At 39.9% G+C, this 24149-nt stretch overlaps 1 protein-coding gene across 3 annotated transcripts in view; it reads left to right on the top strand.

Annotated features, from left to right (window-relative positions):
* MAP7D2 (MAP7 domain containing 2) overlaps positions 1 to 24149 on the top strand; it is a 101201-nt gene that overhangs the window by 41617 nt on the left and 35435 nt on the right. For all 3 annotated transcript variants that reach the window (XM_060234055.1, XM_060234054.1, XM_060234056.1), the window contains 2 exons: positions 15966 to 16043; positions 16703 to 16866. In XM_060234055.1, coding sequence (XP_060090038.1) covers positions 15966 to 16043; positions 16703 to 16866 — 242 coding nt within the window. The remainder of the gene's footprint in view (positions 1 to 15965; positions 16044 to 16702; positions 16867 to 24149) is intronic.

Genomic DNA, 24149 nt, shown 5'->3' with positions numbered 1-24149 from the left:
CCAGGACGGGGGTAATGTACGAATGAGCAACCCTCTGGACCCAGAGGCTATGCTCTTTATTAGGCGAGCTATGCAGGAGGAAATGGGATCCTTTTGCGCCCGAATGGGGCTTCTCCCTCAAGGTCCACCCTGTCCTTTAGATCCTCCCCGCTCCTTCTCCTGGCCCACTAAGGCAGCGCGCAAGGCCCCGTTGCATTCTTCCCAGTCCTTACTTTTTGAACCTGAATCTATAGCGTCTGGCTCTGATCAGGAGGATAGGGAAGAGGGGGAATGCTTCTCAGAGGAGGAACAGGAGGAGGTTAAAATACCTGAGCAGGCTAGTCGTTTCTTCCATCAGGAAGATTACCAGTTTCTGTTAGCCAAAACTCTTTCAGCATTAGAAATTGAGGAGGGGCCCATTGATGAGGAAGCCAAGACAGCTAAATCAAAGAAGTTCAAGTCCAGAACCAGCGGAAATTCTGAGTTCTTACCCAGGGGGGAAACTTCTGAACAAGTCTTCCCCTTCCCAGAATACTTTGAGAAGCAGGTTAGAGTGGAATGGGAAAAGCCAGCCTCCCTTAAGCAGTTCCCTCACTTAGTAAAAAAGTTGTACGCACTCCCTGCTTATACTAACGAGTTGTTACTACCCCCAACTGTGGACGGTCCAGTAGCAGCTCTACAGTCCTCGGGACTGGTATCAGAGGATGGCCAGGGTTCTCTTAGAGATCCTCTGGACAAAAAAGCTGAGGCAACCTTGAAAAGATTATACGAATCTGTGGCCTTGATCGTGAAGGCATCCTCTGCGGCCTCCCTGGTCTCCAGGGCGTCCATTGTTTGGGTACGTAAGCTACTCCAGATGTTACCAGAGGACAACAGACGCATGTTAGAGGGCGCCTCATGCATTCTTAAGGCAGCGTCATTCTCGGCTGACGCAACCTTGGATATCCTGACTTTTGCCTCCAAGGCAATGGCGTCCACTACGGTGGCTAGACGCCTTCTTTGGCTTCGGGCTTGGCAAGCTGATTTTCTCTCTAAGTCTACAGTGGCAGCATACCCTTTTCAGGGGGATCGTCTCTTCGGGGACGCTTTGGACAAGATCCTGGTAGAGACTAGGGATAAGAAGAAGGCCATGCCCAAATCCATTCGGAGAAATGAAAAAAGGGGTCCTCAGTCCTTTCGGACTCAGCATTCCTTGGCCAGATATCGCACCGACTCAAAAAAGTTTAATTGGGAAACGCCAAAGAGCTCCTTTAAGAGAGGTTCATTCGGCTCCAAATTCAATCGTAATAACTTCTCCAAGATGGACAAGCCTGACAGAGAGGCCAAGTCCAAGCAGGCGTGACTACAGTCACATACCGGTGGGAGCTCAACTACTCCATTTTGCAGAGACTTGGAAAGCCTCTCAGGCAGACCAATGGTCTTTAGAAATTGTACAAGAGGGGTATTCAATAGAGTTCCACCGCTTTCCACCAGACAGATTTGTCAGATCACCTACCCCCAAGCAGAAGCACAAGCTTCTTATTACTACAAAGGCAATCCAACATCTTCTCGACATTCGAGCAGTAGAACCGGTCCCAGGGTCGGAGAGGGGGAAAGGTGTGTACTCCATTCTTTTCACCATACCCAAGAAGAATGGCGACTGGAGGGCCATCTTGGACCTCAAGTTTCTGAATCGCTACGTCAAGGTACGTCATTTCCGAATGGAAACTTTGAGATTCATCATGGACTCACTTTTGACAGGGGAGTACCTCACTTCCATAGACCTGACCGAAGCTTATCTCCACATACCTATCCATTCTTCTCATCGTCGTTTTCTAAGGTTCGTGGTACTGAATCAACATTACCAGTACAGGGCCTTACCCGACCCGGAGTGGTTTCACTTGACCACGTGGAAATTGAGCGGGAAGCATTCAGAAGTCTAGGCTACTCACCTGAGGTGACGGACACTATGCTAGCGTCAAGAAGGCTTTCCACTGTTCGTATATACAACACAACTTGGAAGGCTTTTGTCCGATGGTGTCGTAGGAAAAAGGTTTCTTCGCTTACCCCTTCCATTGCGGAGATACTAGCGTTCTTACAGGAGGGCCTAGAGTCTAGGTTAAAACCAGCTACGCTAAGAAGGCAGATAGCTGCCCTGTCCACCGTCTTACCGGTCGTTGGAGGGTATAGGCTCTCTCAACATCCACACATCCAGTTATTTTTGCAGGGGGCGAATTTGAAGTCACCTCCGACAGTCCATCGTTTTCCATCTTGGCGGCTCCATACTGTTTTATCAGCGCTTACAAAAAAGCCGTTTGAGCCTCTTCGAGAGGTGGACTTAAAATGGGTGCGAATGAAAACTCTCTTCTTGGTAGCCATAACGTCTGCACGTCGAGTTTCGGAACTGGGGGCCTTATCAGTGAAGGCGGGTCTTTGCGTGTTCCACAAAGAAAAGGTGGTTCTGCGCACAGATCCTTCCAGGTTCCATCGCACACAAGAAATTTACCTACCCACTTTTTGTCCACAACCCAAACACCCAAAGGAGATAGTTTGGCATACCTTAGATGTGCGCAGAGCCTTAAAGATTTTTATTCTAAGATCTGAGTCGATTAGGAGTCGATTAGGAAAACTGACTACATGTTTATCAACATCTCGCCTCCAAGAGCTGGGGATAAGATGTCTACTTCATCAATTAGTGCAGTTCTAAAGGCCTGTATCAGTGAAGCATATAGGGCATCAGGGTTGCAGGTTCCTAGCGGAATTACTGCCCATTCGCTTGGGAGTGCCTCCACAAACGCGGCACTGCTGAATCGGGCTTCAGTCGAGGAGGTGTGTAGAGCTGCTACTTGGTCCTCTCCGTCTACATTCATAAGGCACTATAAGATCCATTCCATGGCATCAGCAGATGCAGCATTTGGGAGAAAGGTATTACAGCATGTTTTGGGGGAGGTCAGCGATGAAGACCCACCTGATTAAAGGGGACTGCTCTGGTAGGTCCCACAGAGATGTCCGACAACCTCTGAGGGAGAACGGCCCATTGGACTTACTGTGAGGGGTCCTTCTCCTCAGAGGTTCGGAGGACATCTCGCCACTCCCAAATTTATCTTCATCGCTTATATCTCATTAGGTTCTACTTACTTCAGCTTTTCTCCCTTGTACTGCGTTACTTTCAGTACTATCGGAGTTCAAGGTTACAGTTTATATTGTAGTATAATTTGTTAGTTGTGTTTATAGTCCTTCTAGTTAGAGGGAAGACGATACTGCTTTCGGAGTCCCACAACTGAGGGCGGGGTTATTCCGAAGGCGCCAACAGGAAGGTGAAAAAAGTGTTTCCTGCCTCCCTGAAGGAACAGTAGGAATAACCCCCACAGAGATGTCCTCCGAACCAATGGGCCGTTCTATTTCTCATCTGATTTGAGTGGGAAGGGGCACATAAATGTTTTAAATAAATAAAACGATACTATAAAAGGGTCTGCTGAATAAGCAGAACAGCTAAAAAAAGTACAGAATTCTTTAATTTAGGGTTGCCAGGTCTAAGAAGAAGACTGCAGATTTATACCACGCCCTTCTCTGTGAATCAGAGACTCAGAGCTGCTTACAATCTCCTTTATCTTCTTCCCCCACAACAGACACCCTGTGAGGTAGGTGGGGTTGAGAGAGCTCTCACAGCAGCTGTCCTTTCAAGGACAACTCTTGCAATAGCTATGGCTAACCCAAGGCCATTCTAGCGGCTGTAAGCGGAGGAGTGGGGAATCAACCCCGGTTCTCCCAGATAAGAGTCTGCACACTTTAACCACTGCACCAAACTGGCACTCCAGGAAATATCTGGGGCACTGGGGTTGGAGCCTGGAGATTTTGGGAGTGAAGACAGGAGCAAGGTTGTGACAAGCACAATTGAACTCCAAAGGGAGTTCTGCCCATCACATTTAAAAGGACTATGCTCCTTTAAATGCCTTCCCTTCATTGGAAATAATGGAGGATGGGGGCACCTTCTTTTAGGGCTCATAGAATCAGACATCCTGGTCCAATCTTTTTGAAACTTAAGTAGAGGCACCAGATGCTATGCTGAAAATTTGTTGTCTCTACCTCATAAAACAGTCCCCCAGAGCTCAATATATCCACGGATTCATTCTCCATTACACTCTATGGGGACCAGTTCCCCCCCCCATTCAACTCCATCCGGTTCCCTCCCATTCAAACCCCCCCCCCCCTTTTTCTGATAACCCTGAAGCAGGAGGAGGGCCTCCAAACCAGGGTATCTCCTGCCTCCAACTGGGGATTGTTGCATTGGAAACTTAGTAAAGCTGTTGAACCACTGCATAATACTGGAAATATGTCATCTATTCTGAAACACTTTAATATGTGATACTTTAGTTATTGGGATACAGTGCAATAATGGAACTATACCACCTATACTGATGTACTTTAATGCTGTTGCATCTATCCAAATTGAAGCATTTAACATTGCCCAAAGTTTGTTATTTATTTATTCATTTTATTATTTTAATTTATATACAGCCTCACAAAGTACGGCTCAGAGTGGTTCGTAGTAGTATAAAAATAGAGGTAATATAGTAAAACAGTACAAATTACAGAGTATAAAAAGTGAAGAAAACTGAAAATAAGATTTATATAATTGAGGTATGATAAAATATCAGTTTTATACTATGCACACTGAAACGCTTTAATACTATTGTTTTTGCCAGGGTATATGTAATGCTGGATTTAAAACAACTGTAGTGAAGCTTTTCTATGCAGTATAATTATCAAAGAGGGGGTTAAAATTCTTAGCACAATCAGAATTAGCACAATGTTCATTGAAAGCTCTTCCATTGAAAGTGGGGCATAGTGTAATAATGGAATGGAAATTTTTAAAGTTGATATTAGGATGTAGTGTAACATAGACTCAATAGTTTATATTATTTGATTAATAGATCAGTAGGATACACTTTTGAAGTTCTTAGAAACAGATTTAGTCTCAGAATAGAACGGATTTTATATCTGGGGACTTTGGGGGTGGAGCCAGGAGACTTTGGGGTGGATCTGGGAGCAAGGGTGTGACAAGCATAACTGCACTCCAAAGAAAGCTCTGGCCATCACATTTAAAGGGACTGCACCCCTGATCCAATCCTTTTAAAACTTGGAAGGTGTTTTGATGAGAGGCACTGGGTGCTATGCTGCAAATTTGGTGACTCTACCTCAATATACAATCCCCCCCAGAGCCCCAGATATCCACTGATCAATTCTCCATTATACCCGATGAGAATCAGTCTCCATAGGGAATAATGGAGTTCCTAGCAGACATTTCCCTTCCACCCCACTTTCTGATAATCCTGAAGCGGGGGTAGAGTGTCCAAACCAGGTGATCCCCTGTCCCCACCTGGGGTTTAGCAACTGCAACTCTATATGTCACACAATGCCCCAAAACCATTTGCCATCAGGCGGTCCATCCAGCAGGGCCACAATTTACTCCGTTTAATAAAGCTGTACAAGAACTATCATTCTAAGAAAGCTGAGGAGGGAGAAAAGAGTGATATAAAATTTCAAGACACTGGAAATAAATTAGAACTAGAAATATTAAGTGCTACAACAGTTTCAGTAGAAGAACATGGACATAAAAGAGAAATGTTTAATGAAGTTGAAATACTTGAAGCAGGCTTCAGATTGCTGGAAAGGATTTGAGAGGAGATAAAAGAATTGATACTGAGATAGCTAATTTTACAGTACATAGTTTTCAAAATGAAGTGGAGTGTTTGAATTTGAAGGAATAATTAAGTATGCAAAAATATGTCTTCCTACAGCTAACCCTTTAAATCTTTTTTTCTCTGAATAGAGAATTAACTTGAAAACCTCTCATACATCGCTTAGCATAAGAATTTTGAAATTAATTAGAAATAATTCTGGGGAATATTATGCTGTCCTTCCCAAATTCAAATGCATATAATTTTTCTTATGTATTATATATAGTGGATACCCCTAATAACAATGATACAAGAAAGTTTCTAAAGATAATTGCAATAGCAAAAATATAACCAAAGCATAAAGAATATTTAGATGAAGTTTCCATGAGAGAAATAAACTCAAGGCAGCCATATGAAGTAGGTTAGTCTGAGAGAATGTGACAGGCCCAGGGTTACCCAGCAAGCTTCTATGGCAGAGTGGGGATTCAAACCTGGATCTCCCAGATTTTAGTCTTGACACTCTAGCTGGCCACTATGCCACACTGGCTGTCAGTATTAATTATTCAAAATCAGTATTAGTTTTTTGTATTTTGGAAAGCTTCCTTTCATTTCTAACTTGTTGCATTCATAAATATTAATCTCCTTTAAACTGTTCTAATTACTTATATTTATTGACAAGTTTAACTGGAAATACATAAAACAGAAGTCCAGTAGCACCTCAAAGACTAGCAACATTTATTTCAATATGTGCTTTTACTAATTGCAGCTCTCTAGTTCAGATACTTCAGAGACAGTGTGGTGTAGTGGTTAGAATACTGGGCAAAGATATGAAAGACGCAGGTTCAAATCCACACTCTGCTATGCAAGCTTTCTGGGTGACCTTGGGCCAGTCACACACCTACCTCACAGGCTTATTGTGAGTGTAATTAATAAGGAGCAGAGGAGAACAATGCAAGCAGCTTTGGATCCCCATTGGGGAGAAAAATGGGGTACAAATGAAATTAATAGTGATAAATATGTGTGGAAAACTTTTTTGTGGGGAAGAATCCTGAAGGGGTCCTGTCAGAATTCCCTGTGCATTAAATCGTCTCCTGGGTAATTTCTTGTAAAAAAACCTGCTCTGAAGAAATGAGCAAAAAAAAAGAAAAAGAAAAAAATGAACTGTGATTTACAAATCTCATATTGAAATAAATGTTTTTAGTCTTTAAGGTGTCTTTGGACTTCTGTCTTATTTTGCTATCACAGACAAACATGGCTACATTTTAGCAATCACTGGAAATAAATCACTGACATGATATGACATGAATGCTACTATAGTAATAAAAAGCACTTGTCTAAGCCATAAAACATGTCAAACACGTTGACCAAACTGTCTCTTAAGTAGAGGTTGCTAGTAAGGAAAAAAAAAAGTAAAGATCTACCAGTGGGCATCTGATCACTAAACTGCCAAAGCCTGTTTTTGATTCCCCCCCCCCTCCAGTTCCAAATGTTGGTCCCTTTCAAACAGCCTTTCAGATAGCCTATCTGTTTTGATAGCTGGTTGTTAATAGATTTTTGTGTGCCATTTCAGACACAACCATTTTAGCAACTGGCTGCTTATAGATTTTATTTACCTTTTCATACAAAGCCACCTGCGTCCTGTTAGAAAAGCGTGATTAAGCTGTTCTTGATCACTAGACCAATATAGCACAAGTGCTGCAGTGGCACCACTGATATATTGTGGCTGTTCTTACATGGATATAGGAGGAGAGAAGTAGTTCATTGGGCAGCAAGTGCTCCCCTGAGTGATTGGGGAAGGGGGGATTGTGGCTCAGTGCTATAGTATCTGTTTTGCATGCAGAAGGTCCCAGGTTTGATCCCTGGCATCTTCAGTTAAAAAGATATGGCAGGAAATGATGTGAAAGACCTCATCCTCATGTGAAAGAGCCAGTTTGGTGTAGTGGTTAAGTGTGCGGACTCTTATCTGGGAAAACCGGTTTTGATTCCCCACTCCTCCACTTGCACCTGCTGTAATGGCCTTGGGTCAGCCATAGCTCTGGCAGAGGTTGTCCTTGAAAAGGCAGCTGCTGTGAGAGCCCTCTCCAGTCTCACCCACCTCACAGGGTGTCTGTTGTGGGGGAGGAAGGTAAAGGAGATTGTGAGCCGCTGAGAGCCCTCTCCAGTCTCACCCACCTCACAGGGTGTCTGTTGTGGGGGAGGAAGGTAAAGGAGATTGTGAGCCGCTCTGAGACTCTTCGGAGTGGAGGGCGGGATATAAATCCAATATCTTTTTCTTCTTCTTCATCCTGAGACTCTGGAGAGCTGCTGCCAGTCTGATTAACAACACTGACTTCGATGGACCAAGGGTCTAATTAAGTATATGACAGTTTCATGTGTTGTTCATGGTGTTACAGAAGTTGCTAACTAAATTAGTAAATAGGAAATGTCCTGATGTTTAGCCATGCAGGAAGCCCATGAATGCTCAGACATAATTGGCTGGTAAGTGACTTGTTGCCAAGAGAACCTCAGGTATATATTGTTGGGTCTGGTTAGGATGGCTTGACTAGTCAGGCAGCCATCCTTACCGTCACTTAGCAGAGTGCTCCTTCTGAGCTTCAGTGCAGCAGCGTGGCCTAGTCAAATGGTTACCACACTCTCTCACAAACTGTACAGAGAGCCTTGCTTTAAGTTAAGAAACCAATACTGGTGGATTTATTTAAAGAAAACATAACATGCAAGTGTAGTGAAAAGAAAGATGTCTAAACTATTCTATTTAACTGGATGACTTTGGATTGTAGTAGGCCATCTGCTTAGTTCAGTTCAGGAGGAGAGACACCATGCTGTTCCTTCGGGTGTATGCATGGAAGAAGAAGAAAGGAAGTTCCCTGAGTTCTATTGTTTAGAGAGGGTGAGTGAAAGCAGAACCAGACAGCAAGGAGACTGATATGAACCTATCTATCTAGCTTGTTCTATAGTGTTGGTACTGAGGACTGAGCAAGAGCCATCACCAGTCTGTTCTGTAGCTCTGGCAGAGGTTGTCCTTGAAAGGGCAGCTGCTGTGACAGCCCTCTCAGTCCCACCCACCTCACAGGGTGTCGTGGGGGGGGGGAGAAGATATAGGAGATTGTAAGCCGCTCTGAGTCTCTGATTCAGGGAGAAGGGCGGGCTATAAATCTGCAATTCTTCTTCTAACATACATCTCAGGGTGGCAAACTTCTTCGTGGGTTGAAGGTTGGTGAGTGTTTTGTGTGGATATCTAAGAGGTTTGTGGTCTTTCAATCATGATCAGTATCTCTGCTGTGACTTGACTTATGTTGAAGTGCTGCTGATGAAAATGGTCAACAGCACCGTTAACTTTATGAAGCACTTCTGCACATATTTTGTCAGTTTGTGCAGAGATCTAGGGTGTGTTTGACAAGCAGTGTTTGACAAGCAGTGTGTTTGACAACAGTGACCAAGTACTGCAGGAGGGCATCTTTGAGGGCATGGGCACCACTTTTCTCATGCTTGTCACTGGTGGGTTGAACCCTGCTGCAAGGACTGGTGGAACAACTCTGTGGTGGGCAGATGGAGTGATGAACAGCAGCTGTGCAACTTCTGTAACAACTGTGCAACTTCTGTAGTGATGCCCTGAGCACCAGCTGCCCAATGAGCTACTTATTATAGAATCATAGAATCCTAGAGTTGAAGGTATCTCCAGGGTCATCTAGTCCAACCCCCTGCACAATGCAGGAAACTCACAAATACCTCCCCCTAAATTCACAGGATCTTCATTGTTGTCAGATGGCCATCCAGCCTCTGTTTAAAAACCTCCAAGGAAGGAGATCCCACCACCTCCGAGGAAGCCTGTTCCACTGAGGAACAGCTTTAACAGTCAAGAAGTTCTTCCTAATGTTGAGCTGGAAACTCTTTTGATTTAATTTCAACCCACTGGTTCTGGTCCTTACTTCTGGGGCCACAGAAAACAATTCCGCACCATCCTCTATATGACAGCCCTTCAGGTACTTGAAGATGGCGATCATATCAGCTCTCACCTTCTTTCCTTCTGTATTTTATTATTTATTATTTATTTATTTTGGTAAATTTATATTCAGCCCTGTCCCAGGTTGGCAGGGCAGATTACATCCAAGTAAAACCATGTAACATGGATATGTTATATGTGCATGTTAAGATGTTTTAATGATTTTTATGATGTTATTGTATACTTACTTTTGTGTATTTTAACTGTTGTTAGCCGCCCTGAGCCTGACAGGGGAGGGTGGGATATAAATATCATAAATAAATAAATAAACAAACAAACAAACAGCCTCAATCTCAATGTATTTCAATTGTGCTGCTGTATCACTGAAATGCTATCTTGGTCTATGGCTATAGTGCTCAATTTAGAAGTTAAAAAAAAAGTTTGAGGAAAATTATATGACGACAAAGGGTGGGGGGAATGTGTGGTGTTTGAAAGGGCCAGATTGTTTCAGAGATGGCTTATTAACAGAATGAAATTTGCTATATGAAACCTCTGTCCCTGTATCACTCAGAACCAGGCCAACAATGGATAACATTTGTTTTCGATCAGTAAAGAGGCTTAAATAATCAGTTGCAAGTCATCCATATGTCCACATGGGGGCAACTTGAGAATACTAATTCTAAGAATGGTTGGAATTCTATTATATTAATATTGCTGAGATGTCTTTATATAAGAACTAATGATTGGCGATTGATGTTCAAGAAGAATTTATATAAATTAAATTGCTGATATGATAGTTTGGGTTTTGCAAACAAAAGAACTAGTACTCATGCAACTTTCTATCAGTGAGTGGGAAAGGGAAAGCATGTTAAGATGGCCTGAATTGACACTGGTTGCTGGCTATTTCTGCCATATGTACCTTATTAGCAACAAAGTTGCTGATTTACTGGTGTGAAAATGCTGAATCAATAGAATTAAACTGGCAGGTAAACTGCCAATTCTTTCTCCTCATATGACATCCTCTGCTGAAAGGTACTACACTAAGATGGCAGGTAGGAATCAGAAATCTTTAATTGGAGTGATGATATAATACGAATATTTAGCACTATGATGCTCATAGTAAATGTCTGTCAAAGCAGGCATGTAGTCCAATAAACTTGAAAACTTAAAATGAATATGCCTTTTCATATAATCACTGGGTGTAGAAACATTAGGCACAAAAAATAAGGTAGTACTATTCTTACTTTTCCTTTCCCCAATCTAACCAAATGTCTGACTGCAGCCTTTGGATGCAAGAAGAAATAAGAAATATCTAAAGAGTGAATGTGGTAATAATACTATGACTTCAGCTATGCTTACTTTGTCACTACCCACATGTATATTTTTCCAGTCAAACAAAAAATGTTAGATATGATGAATTTGTCTTGGCCCAGAAATTCATAGAGCAGACTGGAGGCAGGATGACCCTGTCCTTAATTCTGAATGAAGCCTGGTGCAAGAAATAAATGGTATCAAACCATTGAAAACTGTGACCAAATTCAACAAGTATGTCATTGAAACATTGCCCAGAAATTCCATCTTGATTGTATTTTGTTTCAAACAAGGGCATTGCTATTACAAACAGATAATTTAAAAGGAAAATCATGTGGGGTCAAGAAAGAACTAGTTTGTACTATCTCAGACTGCAAGTGGGACTCATGAGATGACAGGCCCTGTAGTCAAAATTTGGTCACAGAAAAATGATTGAAGTTTGGCTCAGTTTTTGGCTCGTCATGTGGTTTGTGAATCATGCCCATCCCTAGTGTTTATGCCTAGTGCTGTACAGCTAAACATTTAAAAAGCAACAATTAACTGTTTGGAATTTATGAGGGTAGAGTGAGTAATATAGTAATTGAGTAACAAAAAAAAATAGAGTTGTTGAAGAAGAATGGGGAAGATGCTTTCCCTGGAAACAATGTCAGTTTTCCTACAGCATTTCTGGTGATTCCTAAAGAGGCATGACATTCCTTCAGGGTTTTCCTGGAAGTGATGTTGTGCCATTAGCCTGATGGCCATTTTTAAATTTTATTTTTCTCCTGCTGCCGCTCTAAGCAGTAGCAGGAAAATGGAGCCAAAATGCTGGCAACCAAAGCTCCCTAAGCTGTGGAGTCTTGTGAGCAAAAATTCTATTTTGTGAGCTGCTGGCATTAACATTGTAAATGAGCAATTTGGCTACTGCATAAATTAGTTTGCTCTGGGGCCATCCTTCCTGAGTTAAAACAAAAACTGTGAGCTAGCTCGCACTAACTTAGCTTAGAGGGAATAGTGTTTGGCAACCCTCTAGAGCCTAAAGAAAGAGGGAAAAGAAGGCAAAACTGCTATCACTTTGCAAAATAATAAATCTGTGTTTTTGGCCAGGTTGGGTTCAGAACCACATACTCAGCTGTTTGCTCAGAGGGGGAAACTTTATCTTGCCTTTCAATTACAAATTGCTGGCATTTAACGGATAGATTTACTGGGGTGGAAGAAGATTGAAATAGGTTTTCAGTCCAAAAGACAGCTGAGAGGCAGTGTTCTGTCCCCCTTTCAAACAGCTACTGGTCCATAATGAAGCCATGTGACATCATGGAGCAGCCTACTTAGCTCAAGATGCATTGTGATCTGCCCAACCATTTAACTGCCGAACTTTCTAATATAAATAATATAAAAGACAGAGTTTTATAAATGTCCTTTCTGAACCTAGAAAGCATTGATCTCATTCAGCACATGTATGTCACTTCCCTTCCTCACACACTTAGATGTGATGCATTCTCATAAAATGTGGTGGGTATGACATGAGAGCAGTCTTTCTGATTCTGGGACTTGGCTCTAGCAGTAAAAGAGATAAGAACCAAATGCAGTAGGGGTTCCAGATAGGGGACAACTTTGCTTTATCCTTTTGATTAAGACTTGACTGTAGCTATGTTCTTTAAGTTGTTTGTACTAGAAAACTCCTGAGGACTATTTACTTCTGTATTTCTCTCTCTCTCTTTTTTTTCCTTCCTGGTTATGCTAATAAAGGTTGCCTCTAAAATAAAAAGTAAGTAAATTTTCTGGGACTGAGTAAAAGTTCAGGATAGAGCCTGAATCACTAAGCCCCACCCTCCACTGGACAAGGAAGGGGTAGCCCTCACTCCGTGAGAAGCAGGTTGGAGTGAGCCAGCTGTCCAAGCCCCAGACATTAACACAGAAAAATCAAGGTACAATCCAAAAACTAACCATGTACAAATTACTGAAGTGTAAATAAGAATACTGATATAATAGAAAATCAATAAAGTATATTTATCAAACAGTATTCAAAATGAGTCTTTTTAATATCATGTCATTCTACATTAGGGTTGCCAAGTCCAATTCAAGAAATATCTGGGGACTTTTGGGGGTGGAGCCAGGAGACATTAGGGGTGGAGCCAAGATCAAGGGTGTGACAAGCATCATTGAACTCCAAAGGGAGTTCTGGCCATCACATTTAAAGGGATGGCACACCTTTTCAATGCCTTCCTTCCATAGGAAATAATGAAGGATAGAGGCACCTTCTTTTGGGGCTCATAGAATTGGACCCTCTGGTCCAATCGTTTTGAAACTTGGGTATTTTGAGGAGAGGCACTAGATGCTATACTGAAAATTTGGTGCCTCTATCCCAAAAAACAGCTCCCCCAGAGCCCCAGATACCCGTGGATTAATTCTCCATTATTTTCTATGGGAATAAATCTCCAAAGGGAATAATAAAGTTCCCAGCAGACATTTTCCTCCCCTCCCCCCGCTTTCTGATGACCCTGAAGCAGGGGGAGGGCCTCCAAACCGGGGGATCCCCTGCCCCCACCTGGGGATTGGCAACCCTATTCTAGATCCATGTTAAATACAATGACACCCACAGAATAATTGTATAGATTATTTATGTCTTCTATGAATTTTAGGGATTTTATAACTACTGTTGTCTGTCTCCAAGTTCTTCTCTTGGTATATACCTTTAAAAAATTCAGCACGTGTTTAAAATCTAGTGAAGTATTTTTGTATTTAAACTAGTTGCATGGTTGTTAATATTGAGATTTATTCTCTGAAGACTGATGTGCTTGTGATACCTGTTGACTGCTTTTAAGTGGTGAGTGCCACCCAGGGATAGTTTTGTAGAAAAATAGGTGGTGGAGCTTATCCAGGGATTGTTATGCAGCTGCACATACTATTCAATGGACAAGGAGATGGCACTCTCAGAAGGAGGAGGTGGAACTCTCAGAAAGGTGCAGGAGCTGTGTTCCTGTGAGCTCCCACTGAATCTGAGGCCTGGTGCCACCTATGATGTAAATTAGTAATTCTTAATTGATTGTTACCTATGTTTATATGTAATATTTTTAGCTATGGAACAATGGGAAATTAGGACGATATCTGTGAGGAAGGTCTTGAAATGGACCATAAGGCTGGCAAGATCCATTGAGGTGATTCCAGAAACTTCCTGTATGGATTCCTCTATAGCACTTTGACTGTGAATAAACTGTATTAATTTTTAGTACAAGCACTTTACTTTAGTGAATGACATGATATAAAAATACTCTTTATGAATACTGCTTGATAAATATACTTTATTGATTTTCTCTTATACCAGTATTGTTATTTATACTTCAGTAATTTGTACACAGTTAATTTTTGGACTGTATCAAGCCCCAGATATGGCAGGTGCAAGCAGTAACAGGAATCTGCTGTTTTTTCCCTCTTCCTTAGGGAAAGTGGAGCCACAGGTGGCCAGGAGCCCCACAACTTAGGGCCTGGGGCAGTAATCTGCTCATTAACCCCAGTTGCCAGAAGGTTAAGACTGCCCCTGTGAGGGTACCGTATTAATAATAATAATAATAATACATTTTATTTATATCCCGCCCTCCCCACCTAGGCAGGCTCAGGGCGGCTAACAACAGTTCAATAAAATTATACAATATAGAATATACAATATAAAGTGATTTAAAACAACATTGAAATTATACATTAATTTAAAACATTCTGTTTTCAGTCCTGCCTCCTCTGAATATAATCACTCCTCATATCCTTGAGGCAGATTTTTGTAGAAAGGGAAGCCAGTCAAAGTTACTGAGTGACTCTTCAGTCTTTCTATATGGTCTGTGCTTTTCTGTGGTGGCTTTGTAGGAAATTGGGCATATACATTAGTGTTAGAAGCCACAATGTCATTCCACAATTTTGTCAGTTCAAGAGTGTGGTGGATCCCCCAACCCCCATCTTTCCAAGCCATTACTTTGTTAAAAGTATTTCCCTGTATTTTGGTGCATTCACACTACACTAAATAATGTTTTACATCCGGATTTTTGCTATTCCTACATAGTAAAAATCCAGATGTAAAACTCATTATTTAGTGTAGTGTGAATGCACCATTTGTGAAGCCTTTCACTTATTATGGTCTAAGATAGTAAACATGTCATTGAAATCACTTGCATGCAGCTCTTTTAAAAAGCTTTCCTTCGTATTTGACCTAAATCTGTTTTGTACCACTTCAGTTCATTTATTGAATCATTAATCCTAAACACTAACAGATAAGGTTACTTGTCAATATTGTTCACAATATACTGTTTATCTCTCACATTCTTTTTTGAAGTTGGTGTTGGTAGGGCTGATGTTGGACTGCTTGTTATTCTGTAATCAGCTTTGCTAAAGAAAACTGCACTGAAAATCCACATCACTAAATTTAATTAGGACAGTGATTAAGTTTTCACTTTTGCTCTTGTCACCTAGAGGTTGCATTTCATATTATAAAATTACATCAATATGTAATGTTAGTAATGTTGCAAATGATATGATGTAGTAATGGTATTGATATTTTGGAATCTCCTTAGAATTTGGTTTCAGTCCTTAATTTTGATGGTGCTGATATTTTAGTTTGACAGATTGTATAATTGTAATTAAGAGCAGGTACTTCATTGCGAGTCCACAGGGTTGAGTTTTCAAATTTAACATACAGTCTCAGTTAGAAAGTGTATTAGAATTGTTGATGGAATCTCTGGAAGAGCATGGCGGAGAATTAGTGAAATAGAAATGCTGATTGAATGAATGCAACAGGGCGCATAAGATCCAATCCAGAGTACTGATGACTGGAGTATTTTAATGCACTCTACATGGATCAATCCTAGAGTAAATGTTAAAGAAAACAAGTAAAATCAACCTACAAGTAGAACATTGGGAGGCTTTAATTGACTGAAGGGTTTTTTTGGTAGTTTTTTGCAAGCACTGACTAAGAATACATTTTGAAGCTTGCAATAAGACTGTGACAGTTGGAAGCCTTTCCTAAAATAATAACAAATAAACTAGAAAAGTTGCTTTTAGCTATTTGCCGTGGCTTGCTGGTAATGATTTTTTTCTCTGTTTGGTACTAGCTGTGGATGGGTTTCTGAAAACAGATGAAAGGCAAAGACTCGCCAGGGAAAGAAGAGAAGAAAGGGAGAAGTATCTTGGTAAGTGACTTAGTCATAATAGAGGAAAAAGGCAGTCTTCTCTGGAGAGGCCCTCTTCTGTCTCCGCTGTCAAAAATGGTGGTGGATTGGGGCCATGCTCTGGAAGTGTTTGTCTACTTTTTCTCCCATATTTTAAAGAAGTATCTGGAGAGCATGCCCCACATTCAGTTCTGAGCATAGAATTCCCAGTGCATATCAGTTTGACTGACAAGACCTGGGGCAGAGATGGAGAGGAAACAAGATGAACATATCATGCCCTCAGTGCTGCCTGGGGTAACTAGTGTGGCCTGTTGGAGTACTGGAGACTTCTCCATGCAGCGGATTGTGTATACAAAAAGAGTTCCCTTTCGAAACACAGTTTGAATTGAATTTTCTAGTTAACAAATCAGAAAAATGAGGTTTTGACCCACTGGTTCATTGCTTCGTTGTATGTTTGTGGATCAAGATGTTTTATTTTATTTGTATAAAATGCTTTTGTCCCATCTACTCTCCTCCTACTCAGCTAACAGAGTAACAAATGTAAGAACACAAAAACAGCATAGCGATCCCATCACCAAGATATTTGTCTTGGTGATGTTTGTTGTTCTCTTTCTGCTTGTATGCAAAAAAGGGGGGGAATGTAAATTTTATTTAACAGAATGGTTTCTTTTTATTTTAAGCTGCCAGAGAGCAGCAAATCTTTGAAAAGGAAAGGAGAGCAAAACTTCAGTATGAAAAACAAATAGAAGAACGATGGAGAAAGATGGAAGAGCAAAGGCAGAGGGAGGAGCAAAAGAGGGCAGCAGTTGAAGAAAAGAGAAGACAGAAGCTCAGAGAAGAGGAGGTAGGCAATATAATACTTGTCATACTCTAATGTTGGAGGAAAGTTTTATGGATACCATCAACTACCAAAAAGACAAATCGAATGTGAAGAGAGGTATCAGTCATAGAACATTGTCAAGCAGTGCAGTTACCGAGAGAAATTAGAGGTCAGTTTTTCTAACAAAAGAAGTTAACTTGGGGCCTAGAAACAGAAGAAGTTGTTTTGTTTTGGTAGGAAGAAAAGACTTTGCTGTCAAAGATTAAAAACTGGAATAGTCCCTGTATATAGGAAAGCTAAAGAAGAATGAGCCGAGGAGAAGCAATAGAGGGTATGTTGTTGAGGATGTTTCCAAGAGGATAGATGTATGATGATGGGATCTGACTTTTTAAAAAATCCTCTGTTTAAACATTTTTATTGATAACATATCGTAATAATTTCCAATTACAACTTATTTTCATTTATCCCATATGCTTTTTTCTAATCACCCCTCCCCCCGTTACTTGACCCCCACCAGTGTTATTTAGTCAAAATACTAACATTAAAAGGTACCCTTAATTCCTAAGAATTAAAATTAATATTCTTCTTTCTTCTAAAGTTTAATCATTATCAAAATTGTCCAATGTCCTTTTACTTTCCACTCGTCTTCTACATAACTTCTAAATTTTTTCCACTCCCTTTTAAAATCTTCTAAATCATAATCTCTTAAAGTTCTTGTTAATTTGTCCATCTCACTCCAAGCCATATCTTTTACAATCCAATCCCATATTTCTGGTGTTTTTTCTTGCTTCCATAACTGCGCATATAGTGTCCTAGCAGCTGAAAGCAAGTACCAAATTATAGTTCTATCTTTTTTCCATTTGTAATCCCAACAGAAAAGTCTCTGCAGCTTTCTTGAATTCATATCCCAAGATCCTAGAAATTTCTTGTTGGATCATCAGCCAATACTTTTTTGCTCTTTCACAAGTCCACCACATATGGTAGAAAGAACCTTCATTTTTTTTACATTTCCAACATCTGTCTGGCATCTTGTTATTCATCTTTGCCAATTTTTTAGGAGTCATATAGCATCTATACATCATTTTAAAACAGTTCTCTTTAATACTCTGACATGTTGAAAGTTTCATAGAGTTCTTCCATATATATTCCCATGTATCCATCTGTATTTTTTTATTTACATTTATTGCCCATCTAATCATTTGAGATTTCACTTCTTCATCTTCTGTAGACCATTTTAAAAGTAACTTATAAGTTTTTGAAATTAATTTTTCATTATCTCCAAGCAGAACTTTTTCCATTTCTGCTTACTCTCGTCTTATTCCTTCAGTTTTAATATCATTTTCCACCTAACTCTTTATTTGTTGCATTTGAAACCAATCGTATTTGTCATTCAACCCCACAGCAGTTTTCAATTCTATTTTGCCACTTTGTATTTTTATAGTTGATTGTATGACAGCCATTTTGTCTCGGCTGTTATTTTTATCACTTCTGCTGGCACTATCCATAATGGTTTTCTTTCATCACCATATTTCTTACATTTCATCCAGGTATTCAACAAATTATTTCTTCTATAATGGTGAGAGAAAAAACTGTCCATCTTTTTCTTCCCATAATACATATAAGCTTGCCAGCCGAATTTATTTCCATGACCTTCCAGCGTTAAAAGTTTTTTATTCAACAGCGTCACCCAATGTTTTATCCACACTAAACAAACTGCTTCATGATATAATCTTAAATCTGGTAATTGGAATCCTCCTCTTTCTTTAGCATCTATTAAAACTTTCATTTTAATCCTTGGTTTCTTCCCAGCCCATACAAATTCCAAAATCTTCCTTTGCCATTTCTTAAATTGTTTACTGTCTTTCACAATCAGAATAGTTTGAAACAAATGCATTATTCTCGGCAAAATATTCATCTTAATTGCAGCTAGTTTGGTGTAGTGGTTAAGTGTGCGGACTCTTATCTGGGAGAACCGGGTTTGATTCCCCACTTGCACCTGCTAGCATGGCCTTGGGTCAGCCATAGCTCTGGCAGAGGTTGTCCTTGAAAGGGCAGCTGCTGTGAGAGCCATCTCCAGCCCCACCCACCTCACAGGGTGTCTGTTGTGGGGGAAAAAGGTAAAGGAGATTGTGAGCCGCTCTGAGACTCTTCGGAGTGGAGGGTGGGATATAAATCCAATGTCGTCTTCTTCTTCTTCTATTCTTCCAAGCAATGACAAGTTAAGCTTATTCCATTTTATCATATCTTCATCCATTTTACGCCATAGCTTTTCATAGTTATTTTTGAACAGGTCAATATTCTTCATTGTTGTTTCCACACCCAAATATTTTATTTTAGAGGTAACTTCACATCCTGTTATTCTCTGCAACTCCTTTTGTTTATTTACTTGCATATTTTTACATAAAATTTTGATTTTCCTTTATTAACATAAAATCCTGCCAGTTCTCCATATTCTTCTATTTTAGCTAACAACAAAGGTGTTACTTGTGTAGGATTTTCATTTATAAACATTATATTATCTGCAAATGCTCTATATTTGTAAATAAATCCTTTAACTCTCAACCCTTCTATTTCTTTATCATCATGTATTTGCATCAATAAAATTTCAAGAGTAATTATAAACAACAAAGGTGAAGCGGACAACCTTGTCTTGTACCTTTGCTAATTGTCATTTGTCTGTAAGATCTGCATTTATACATAACCTTGCACGTTATTCAGTATATATTGCCTTTATCATTCTTATAAAGTTTTCCCCCCAACTCTGTTTTCTCCATTACCGCAAACATAAAGTCTCAGTTCAAATTGTCAAAAGCTTTCTCTGCATCCGCAAAGAATAATGCAACTTCCTTCTCTGGATGTCTTTCATAATATTCTACAATATTTACAACAGTTCTAATATTGTTTCTTATTTGCCTTTTAGGGAGAAATCCCGCTTGGTCTTCCTTTATGAAATTTATCAAATATTGTTTAAGTCGTTCTGCCAAAATTCTTGTATATATCTTATAGTAATGAAATTGGTCTATAGTTCTTTACATTCGTGACATCTATATCATCCTTAGGAATCAAAGAAATTACAGCTTCCTTCCATGTATTTGGTATTTTCCTTTTTATTCTTATCATATTCATCAATTTTTGAAGTTTCGGTACTAATTATTCTTTAAAAATTTTTTAAAAATTTGCCAAATATCTGTCTGGCCCAGGTGCTTTTCCAAGTTTCATGCATTAATCGCTGCTTCAATTTCTATTTTTTCAATTGGATAATTCAAATTTTTTTTCATATATTCAGTTAAGGGTGCTATTTTAATCTTTTACAAATACGCTTCCATCCTTTCCTTCTTTACTTTAACACCTTTAAATAATTTAGCATAGTACTTGAAAAATTCTCTCTTTATTCCTTCTTGATCTACCATCTCTCTTCCACCAACCACAATTTTATTAATAATTTACTTCCTCTCTTTTTCTTCAGTTGCCAGGCCAAATACTTTCCAGGTTTATTCGCTCCCTCAATTGTAATTTTTTCAAATTCCATTCCAGTTTCTTATTTAACAAATGTCTCATCTGTGCTTGTAGTATTGTAATCTCCATTATAATTTCCTTTTTCCCTGGCCATTTCCTCAGTTTCCCTTTTTTCCCCTTTATTTCATTTCGAATGTCCAACATCTGTTTTTCTTTTGCCCTTTTGTCCTTATTGTTTAATGTAATCAATATTCCTCTCATTATGGTTTTATAAGCATCCCACACCATCTGAAATTCTATATCATCTCTATCATTTATTTGGAAGAAAGCTTTAGTTTCATTTTCTAGAGATGTCACTAATTCTTTATTTTGTAGTAAATCTTCATTTAATCTCCATCTTCTCACTTTTTTAGACAGTTTTGTAATCCATAATATTGGGTTATGATCTGCACCTATCTTCGGTAAGATCTCTATTTTCTTAGTTATAAGGCCTAAGTCCTTTGTACCCCATAACATGTTAATTCTGGAAAAAGTATTATGTCTTGCTGAAAAAAATTTATCACCTCGTACTTCAGGATTAACTTTTCTCCATATGTCTTCCAAGTTTTCTTGTTTAACCAGTTCAAAGAAGGATTTTGACAATTTTCCTTCTTTATTGTTATTTTTTTCCCAGATCTGTCCCAATGTATTCTGAAGTGTTCCATAAAAGTCTCCCATAATCATGATCTGGTCATATGTCACTTCATCAAGTTGTTTTATAATGTCTTTAAAAAAAAACATCTTTTGCAGCAACTGGTGCATACAGTCCCAATAATAAGGTTTTTTTCACATTTATTATTACTTCTACTGCCACAAATCTTCCATCTTTATATTTAAATGTTATTTTTTGGTCCAATTCTTGTTAAATATAAAAAGTCACACCCCTTTTCTTCTGTTCAGCCAATGAAAAAAATTCCAGTCCCAATTGTTTATTCCATAAAAATGTATAATCCTTTTGTTTAATATGAACTTCTTGTAAGCAAATTATATTATAGTTTTGTTTTTTAATCCAATGAAATATTGTCTTTCTTTTTTGTGGTGAATTTAGTCCATTTACATTCCAAGATAATAATTTATAATCCATCATGGTGCAAATTCCTTATTCTCTTCATAAAATTTACGCAGCTCCTGTGTATTTGTAATTGTAATTCTTCTTCCTTGTAGCTCAAAGCTCAAACCTTCAGGTATTATCCATCTATACCTCATTCCATTGTAACGTAGTTTTTCTGTTAATTTCTTATATGTTCTCCTGTCATTTATCACTTGTCTTGGCAATTCTTTCATTATTCTTACTCTGCTTCCTCCCACTATTAACGTCTTTTCAGAATTTTTATTCAAGTTTTTCCCCACCATATCTTTTGTCATATATCTTATAACCACATCTCTTGGTAAGTTATTTTTCTTGGCATATGATGAATTCACTCTATACATATAATCATACATATTCCTAGTCCCTTCAGGATCTTCCTCCAAGAAATCAGCAATTATTTTTATTACATGTTCTTTTAAGTCTGTCCCTTCTTCTTCAGGTACTCGTGAGACGTATTTGTGTCTCCATCAATTTACTATCATGGATTGTTATTTTTTCTTGCATTTTTAATACAGTGGAATCCTGTATTAACTTTCCCTTCTACCTCCTGCACTTTTTTTTGACACCACCACTGTTTCATTTCTAAGCTCTTCCATTTATTTTTTAAAGTCCTCAATATCTTTTTTAAGTTCTTTTTTGCAAGCATTTATCATCTTTTCCACCCCTTTCATCATCCTCGCTTCCATTGCTTCCAACTGATCTTGTATCTTTTCCAATAAGGCAGCCCTTGCACGGGTTACCTTTGACTCTGACATTAAAAAAACAGCAAAAAAATTGATATCACTAAATTAAATTTCAACTATCAGGTTTGATAGATTAGAACTTGCCCTTTCAAATGAGCCTAATTTTGCCGTCCTCCGACCTTCCCATGCTCAGATATTAATTTTTTAAAAATTTAGCCTCCCTGTAATGGCCGCCGATGTTTTTCTGTGGTGAAACAATCCTAGAGTAGGTCCACTTCTTCAGTAGTTTCTTCCTGCTTTGCTTGCCCCATCACATTCTCACTGGTAACAAAGTCTCACGATTCTTGACGTATTTCTTGTGTTGACTGTAGAAACTGCAGATCTCTGACAATGGTGCTTTCACTCCACGACCGCAGGTAGACAAAACAATAAATTCCTTCCCAATTTTTAACACTGTCCTTAATTTAACAAAGTCCAAAATGCACCCCTTCTCTTCTTCTTCTTCCAAGCTTTCAAACTTTCTCTTTCCCACCTTCTAATATTATTTTGTTTGCTTTAAAATAGTCCCAGAATGGTAGATAGCAATCAGTACCTTTTTCTAAGGTTTTTCCAAATCAACACTGGTCTCGTACAGCATCAGATGTTTAGCAGTCTCAAAGAAGATTAGGATCTTGTCAAGCTTATGTCAAATATATGACTCTGTAAGCTTCTGCAGATGACGAATATGCAACTCTTCTCCGGGTATCCCTCAAAGCCTCAAAGTAGGCCCCCACCCCCGGTACTCCCTTTTAGCCAAGGTAAATCACCTCAAAGTTTCCTGTGTGTATCTCGGAATAATCTCTCACTGAGAAAAGTAGGCAGAAGGCAAAAATTTGCCCTTTACTACCCCGAACAGAAGCTCCAGTCTGCCCCTCTTAGGGAGGCAGGTCAGCTCAGCATTCTCCAAATCCCGGAAGTCCTGAATTTTTAAAAAATCTTTAGACCAGGTTTTATATGTTTCTACTGGAAAGGATCCGGAGCCTCCAGCAGCCCGCCACATCACGGCGTGGCTGCCGAGGAAATTTTGCCCCCTCCGGACAAGAGAGCAGGCAATCTAGCACACTTTTGGCGCGTTTGCAGAGGGCGGGGCTTCTGCGTGCCTTCGGAAGCCTCCGCTCCATTCCTTGCAGTCCTCTTGAGCTTCTCGGCCCTTCCGCCCGCCCCATTTGTTATGTAGGCATCTGCTGGTCGCCTCTTTTGGGGAGGGGCCGGGTAGGAATTTTTTACTCCTCGGCTGTTTGGCTTATGGCTGGGGTGTGTTTTTTGCCTACCCTGCATAGCATATCAGTGGATTGAGGAATTGGCTTCGGGATGGTGCCTTATTATAGATTGGTCACTTTTTAGTGCAGGTTTTACGGGGTTTATGCAGCCTGGGGAGGACCGGTTAGCCTCCCGCTTTTGGGGAGTTAGGGGTCTAGCAGGATAAACTTTTTTGGTGTGGCTCGAGGTGTGTGAATGCAGACTGTCCTGGAGACTCGATTGGATGGGTGCCTTTCGCTGAGACTCATGTCTGATGTCTGGGCCCTCTGGTGCGAGCCTCCCTGCTGGGCCTGCTTGACGGGAGCTGTGGCACACAGTTCCAGGTGGGGGGGGCGGGTCTCTCGCCCGCTGAAAAGGCAGGTGAGCCATCTGTGGAGACCCCTGGCCCTGACCTGGCCGCAGTTCGGTTGCCCTTGTCATTGCTGTTATTTAATAAAGTGGCCCATAGTTTTTACCAATCTAATTGTGTCCGCCTCTTTATTCTGACTTGGGGGAGGGGGCAAAGACTAGAAAAGAAACTGTTGAATGGAGGAATAGACCAAATTGCGCAGGAAGGATCGAATCTGGTATAGCATCATAACTGAGAAACTGAGCAACAAACGAAGAAACCTCCATTTTGAATCTTGCTTCTGCCATGGACTCACTGAATCATAATCTGTAGCTTTCCAAACATATTTTTTGTTGAAATTGACCTGTGAAGTCCTAAATGGCTATATCATAGCTGAAGTGTGCTGTGTTCT

Source organism: Heteronotia binoei, chromosome 3 (assembly GCF_032191835.1).
Source record: "Heteronotia binoei isolate CCM8104 ecotype False Entrance Well chromosome 3, APGP_CSIRO_Hbin_v1, whole genome shotgun sequence".
Classification (NCBI taxonomy): domain Eukaryota; kingdom Metazoa; phylum Chordata; class Lepidosauria; order Squamata; family Gekkonidae; genus Heteronotia; species Heteronotia binoei.
Note: the sequence above shows the minus strand (reverse complement) of the source record. Positions and strands in the feature narration are given on the sequence as shown.